The sequence below is a fragment of the Barbus barbus genome (genome assembly GCF_936440315.1).
Source record: "Barbus barbus genome assembly, chromosome: 1".
Lineage (NCBI taxonomy): Eukaryota > Metazoa > Chordata > Actinopteri > Cypriniformes > Cyprinidae > Barbus > Barbus barbus.
The window spans coordinates 31,171,038-31,177,785 of NC_136729.1; the positions used below are offsets into that span (position 1 = coordinate 31,171,038).

Consider the following 6,748-nt stretch of genomic DNA (forward strand, 5'->3'; position numbering starts at 1 on the left):
GCTGCCTTAAAACTGTGCATGTAAGTATTTATTATTTATGAGTCACATTTAAAGCAGTGTCAGACAGGGGTGCTGCTATGGATTCTGGGCCCCCTGGACAGCAAATTCACTCGGGCCCTACTGCGTTCCAGATCGTTGAAAAGTGCAAAGTGATTATATATATATATTTTTTTTATTAAGTTAATTTGGAAAAGGTTTGGAGCATTTATTTTTTTTTTTGTCGTAAAATATACGTTTTTGTTTTTTAAAGTAAGGACCAAGCTGCCCGCGGCATACAAGCTGTAAGCAATAGTCTTTGATCAATTTAGCCTTCTCAAATCATCACAACTTTCCTAAAATAAAATCTTTAGATAGAAAACATTTCAAGCACACAACAATGTTTAGACGTTAAACCTAGATAAATGTGCGCTGTATCCAATAATTTGTGCAGAGAGTGGAAGCTAAAGTGCACTTTGCAGGACATGGAGACCTCAGCACGATCATTTGCATTTTTTTCAGTGCATAGTTATGCCTTCATTTTTGCATTAATTTCAAGGTAAAAGCAATACATCATTCAGAACTGTAAAGGGTCTACTTTTATTTGTGTGCACCCACAATATGACTAAACGTTGTGCTTTTATAAAATAAAGAAAACAAACATGATGCTCATCTTGAACAGGAGCGCTTCACAAAAATGAACCGAAACTCAGCTAATAGCCTACATGCCTCACAGACATGATAAATATATCTATAAGCTTTAAATTACTACTTAACGAAATAAAACAAATCGCTCTTCACAGTCGCAGCACGGTCTAGTGTTGTTTCCACCAGAGCGGCGAGTTTTTTTTCATCACTAATTGATGGATGTCTAAAATATAAAAATAAGTAGAAGCCTAAAACAGGCCTGAGGCCCGGCCCGCGTCTGAACTATGACGTGAAAATTGGCCCGATCAAAGCCCTTGAGGCGTAAAAAAAGTCGGGGCCCGTCGGGCAAGGGCTGAAATGCAGGGCTCTAGCGCTCCCCTTGGTAGAAATCACGTTAATCACGCAATTTTTTAATCGATTGATAGCACTAATAATCATACAACTCACTCATGCATTTTTACATCCAGCTACTCTAATTGAACAAATAAACAAAAACAAAACAATAACAACAAAACATTCCCATACCTTGTTCAAATTTCATATGTTTTATTGAAAGACTCATTCCACATTAATGTGCTCTAAGAGCTGACAAAAATACATCTTTATGGGTAATTTAATATATGGAAAGATTTACATTTGCTTCATTGCATTACACACTGCATAGGGTTTCTCTATTCAGATTCAAAATTTATATTCAAAAATGCATTATATCTCACACAGTACATAGTACTTACGAACAGATGAAAACCAGTATAAAAATGTTTTCTCACCATATTAACCATCAGTCATTAAGAGATAAGCATTTTCTATTATTGGAGAAAAAATAATACTTTACATTAGAAAAGAAATGTGAAACACAAGAAACTTTTTTTTTTTTTTTTAATTCTGAAGCAACAAAAATGGAAGCAAAAATGGAAGCGACTCTGAGCAGAAAAAAACCCATCACTAGTGCAAATAAAAAGTACAGAAGAGTTCAAACCTGATAATACACAGTATGCAGGATTTAAAACATTACATTAAATTCTGTTTCTCATGCTCATCCAGACGGGTAGCAGTAATGTCATCCGTTTTACCATTCTTCAGCTTCTCAACTCTCATCAGTGCCACTATCTCCTGCTCTTTCTCTGACAGTGGCAGTGTTTCTGTTTTACTGTAGTCTTTGCTGTGCACTTCAGTTGTGATGTTTCTGCTCTGTCTCGGTCCATACCACCTAATTAAAGAGTAACATTCAGTAAAATGAAGCTGGACTCCAAGGCCTGATGAATGTGAAGAATTCACTCAATGAAAAAAAGCTAACAAGCAAACTTACTTGTCTCTAGTAGCAATAGCAGCAAGTATGCATACTATGGCTCCAACAACAACACAGAATGCAAAGATTATCAGCCAAGCTGTAGAAGGGAGAAAATGGTAAATTGACAGATTTACATTGTTAGTTCAATGAAAAGTCAAGAAACTGATGTTATCTGCAGTGCTGTCACAAGAACTTACTAGATGGTCCAGCATATTTTTGAATGGGTGATGGATGTAAATTGACTCCTTCGACATTCGATGTGCCTACAGAAGATACATTTGTAATGAAACCTGATGACTTAACATACTGTATTATGTATTAACATCAACATTTTCATTAACAGATTAAGCAAATACTTTATGTACCACATGATGATATTCAGTGTTGGGGAGTAACTACTAACATGTAACAGAGTTACGTAAATTAATTAAAAAAATCAAATTGTAAGTAGTTACCGTTATACTGAGAAAAGATTTGTGATTCAACTAAGGTTACTTATGAAAATGTTAACAATTACAAAGGGGTTACATTTGAATTTTCACACACACACACACACACACACACACACACACACACACACACACACACACACACACACACACACACACACACACACACTCACACACACACACACACAAACACAGAATTAATTCACCTCTTTCATAAACTGCATTGACTGCTCTAAAATACGAGACACCAAAGTTTCAGGAGTGTAGGACACAGAATAGGTCACATGCTTATTCGATAATTTTTAATATTTTAAAATTTTAATAATTCGATAGTTTTAATTCCTATTTGGGTTTATGTATATTCTTAATTTTTTAAAGATTATCTGTTAACTGTTTTTCCAAGGCATTGTTAGATGTTTCCTGTCATAGCTATGCAAATATTTGATTTCAAAGCCAGTATCATAGCTATTCAACTATTTCTTGTTATGATTTTTAAATATGCATTTCAACTCAGAATGATCTCAAAGTAAAAAAGAGGTGCTAACGCCGGATTTTGTGGTGGCTGTGCTTTAAATTAAATTATTACATGGCTCTGTGGAATGCTTGATTCTTGGTCAATCGTAACCTTCCAAGGTATGTTATTCCCCAATAACAACCGGTAAATGATAATAAGGCAGGCACCTCTGGGTAACTTAAGTCTGCGTTATACGCTCATAAGTAGCATACATCCAGCCGGTTGTTATCGCAAAATAAAGATGTGCATTATCCCTTACTTATTATAATCTTAATTCAAGTGTTCGGTGTTGAGCTCTACTGTAAGGTTAACCCTGTCTGGTTTAAATGGTTCAAAATGATTAACAGTTGAAAACATTAGAAATTTAGAAAAGAAACTGAAAAGTTACACCACTTATTACATTTTATAAAGGGTAACTTGTAATCTGTAATCGATTACATTTCCATAATAATCTTCCCAAAACTGATGATATTAAACAATAATATTAATTAAAACAGCTTATTTGTGTAAATATCATCAACTATCCTATGGAAGCAAGTTTTTAAAACTAAAAAAGATAATTGTGAGATTAAGTTGAAGTATAGTCATATTGTGACATACGAAGTCAAACTGTGAAATATAAAGTCAGAATTATGAGAAATATCATTGAGCGGTGTAAAGTTGCAATGCATTTTTTTTAAAGCTCTGAAGTGGAACAGGCTTCCATAGAAACCAGGCACATGTCTGCTACACAGTTGTCTCACTGTCCCTATGTTGGCCTTTATGATCCTCAGCCAACCCCAACAATATCCAATATATAAGGGTCAGCATTTGTAAGGATATTTACCTTCAGGACTGACTTCCACTTCTATCCTCCTGTTTCCTTTAATTGGAGTCTCCTCAGTGTTTTCTGGCATGGATATACCCTCAGCTGCCTTTGTGGCAATCTTTGTTAATGTGAATTGACTAGGCACAGGATTTGTAAACAATGTCTCATTATCTGATCCTGATCCACTGCCCTCTGTATCCAAAAATAAAACACTTGTGGTAACAGAGGATGAGCGCTTCCCAAAACGGGGCTTGCTTGTAGGGCCTTTGCTGTCTTCATTGTGTGTTGTTGTAGAGGGTTCCTCCAAGGCAGAGACAGTAGAGGATTTCACGATAGCCACATCAGTTTTGGGGACCTCCATGTCATTCAGAACAGAAGTTTCTCTTTTTACCCTTCCCATGATCTCTTCCAAATCTACTAGAAAGCCTTCAGTCTCGACCTCCGTAAGAATGTCTTCATGTGTTTTTTCATCTTTGTGAGAAAACAGATAAAGGATTACTGCCAAAAAGCTTAAATATGTTAACGATACATCAGTGTTTTGCATTTCTGTGCTGATACCAAAGCAAAATAAAAGAGTGGAATGTTGAGTTAAACCACACAGAGTGAATGGTTAAATGAGAAACAATAATCACAATTCCTGAGAAACAATTCCTGAGTAATAAATAAAATCAGCAACTTTTTTGTTCCTCCTTCATTGTGGTACTGCAGGTGCGTAAAAATGTGTGAGGTCACGGAGATATGACTAATGCTTTGGATTAGGTGTGGCTGGATAATGAACAATGAATGTATGTCTGCTGCATGTCTTTCTTCTTCACAATACACACCCCACAACTCAAAAGTTAAAGTTAACGCACCAATAGTCTAAGCCATTTAAAAAAATCTGCAATGATATCAAAATCCAATTCTAGGTACTGTAGGGAACAATAGAGGGAACTTACTTGCTGTGGCTGTGTTTCCATTGGTTAAGCCCTCAGAGTTAGATTTATCAGTATCATCACAGTTCAGTGATGCATCTTTGTAGGAGGGAAATAAAAAGTCAAGACCTGTTTGGAGCATGTTTGTTTTTATAGTGTTTGCCAGTAAGATACCCCAGTTTCTTTATACTCTCACCTGACGGGTTAAAGCAGTAGACATCAGAAAGATATTCTGCTGCTTCAGGATGGAAGGTGATCTCGGTGGAACTGGAGTCACAATTTGGACCATTAACGTGTGGGAGGAACATGACATTTTGTCCATCTATCCAGCCGTATCTAAACAAAGGTGTGGGATTCATTTAAAAATTAAGTACTGCCATTAGGTAATTTCAAAAGAAGTGCATTTATGTCTGAACATGTTATTTAGCTCTAGGCTAAGTCTATTGTAATCAGCTTGCTTTCTTTACCTGCATGTTCTCAAGCCTTTTTTAAATGCCTCATTGACCTGTTCCTGTGTTGCAAGTTTGTAACCTAAACTCTGACACAATTCCAAAGCCTGTTGGAAAGTTAGAAAGGAACGGCTGGTTCCCTCAACATAGAAAACACTGGCAAAGCTGCATCTGCCACTGGAACCTGTCAAAAGAGAAACTAATGTGAATATTCAAAGTCAGAGATCTTAATTTATTTATTAATTGTTTCCCATGTACAATCACACTAATGATTAGTCTGTAAATGAGGGCCAGATGTGTGTGTGACGGATGAGCAATTTAGCATTAGGTATCATTAGATAAATCTCTTGATGATTCATTGCATATGTAGACGTGAGCACATCTGTAACACATCTAGGCCATCTGTAATCCACTGATTTTGTAAATGACCTCTCATTTTTGTTTCAAAATAACACGTTTAGACCAGCATAAGATTTTAAGGGCATCAATTAGTGGAACAAGTGATAAATACTGCGTAGAAAATGGAATAAGGGACTAGACTGCCTTGAAATCCAAATACATTATTAAAGAAGCAAAATGATTCTTAAAAAGCAAGAACAATATTAAAAAAAATCATATTTTTATATCTTGCGTCATTTTGTATAATGATTTAAAAAAGATTAGATATTTGTACTGGAAAACAAGACAAAAAATACTGAGTAAGAATATTGTTTTTGCACTGAAGTTAAAGTCTGAGAGGCACAGGAGATTAAATAACTCAAAAAAATCAATATAAAAAATATATGTACAATAAATTTAACAACCCATGGGCTGTATTACAGAAAGATCATTACTCTGGCATGCTATCTTATCTGTCATACTGATATCGGTTAAAACCTGTCAGATCTTAATTTCGATCATAAAGATATAAAGTTTAAGTAATACAGCCTCAGGCCTTTATCTCAAAGCAACGAGAAAAGAGAAGACAGCCTGCAAAAAACTTTATTCACATTCAGCTGATCCTACTTTTGCTGTCATCTAAGAGCCACGTAAAGTTAATCTTTAATAACACTAATAATTTAATACTACTGTTAAATGTCATTTTTAGCAAATCGCAATTTAAATATACCTTTTCATAATGTACTTCGCATTGACATGATGCGCCAATTCTTTTGTAGCATTTACACTGATTAGAATGATTACAGTGATTACTAGTGAAAATGCGCAGGAACTTTTTCTTTTCCTCTATGGTTGACGTCTTTAAAGTCGCCCAGGTAACAGCAGAAGTCAGATTAATGATAGGGTTTATAACCATAGCCTTTGTTGTGAAAAGCAAAAAGGGTTACAATCTCATTACTACAGTCATATCAGTATCGCAAGTATGACCTCATCTTGCAATTGTAAATGCGTCTTGACCAAGACTATACAGTATGTGAACCACCCATCACCAAAGACACCTCTGAGATAAATAAGTAACACATTCACACATCACTCACCCTGAACCGGGGCTGCCTGAAGTAGAGTTGGTCCAGTAGCAAATACTACAAGTAACAAAGTCCACATGTTCAGTGCTGTGTCATGTGCTAGACAAAGAGATGTACTGTACCCGTTTGTTGGCCCTTAACCGGTATGGTTCTTACAATGCTTTGATTCTCTTCCAGTCTTTGTAATTTTGTGAACCCTCTAGAGATGTACCTCACCTCTTTTATACGCTCAGACT

General features: G+C 35.8%; 1 protein-coding gene across 1 annotated transcript; it reads right to left on the reverse strand.

The window, feature by feature from the left end:
* Positions 1-1,147: 1,147 nt before the first annotated feature.
* On the reverse strand, positions 1,148-6,748 carry LOC306872365 (uncharacterized protein). Its single transcript, XM_079420882.1, has 8 exons — positions 6,525-6,748; positions 5,068-5,233; positions 4,797-4,936; positions 4,625-4,699; positions 3,705-4,157; positions 2,113-2,178; positions 1,934-2,012; positions 1,148-1,834 (listed from the first exon to the last, which is right to left on the reverse strand). Exons 1-8 carry the CDS (start codon positions 6,589-6,591, stop codon positions 1,636-1,638), a joined length of 1,245 nt encoding a protein of 414 aa, XP_079277008.1. The 5' UTR covers positions 6,592-6,748; the 3' UTR covers positions 1,148-1,635.

What these genes read in the sequence shown, in the direction of transcription:
- LOC306872365 (XM_079420882.1), bottom strand. Translation starts at nt 6,591, where the DNA reads ATGTGGACTTTGTTACTTGTAGTATTTGCTACTGGACCAACTCTACTT. An exon ending in AAAATATGCTGGACCATCTA is followed by an intron (nt 2,013 to 2,112) that starts GTAAGTTCTTGT and finishes TCCCTTCTACAG; the next exon opens with CTTGGCTGATAATCTTTGCA. An exon ending in GCTATTGCTACTAGAGACAA is followed by an intron (nt 1,835 to 1,933) that starts GTAAGTTTGCTT and finishes CTCTTTAATTAG; the next exon opens with GTGGTATGGACCGAGACAGA.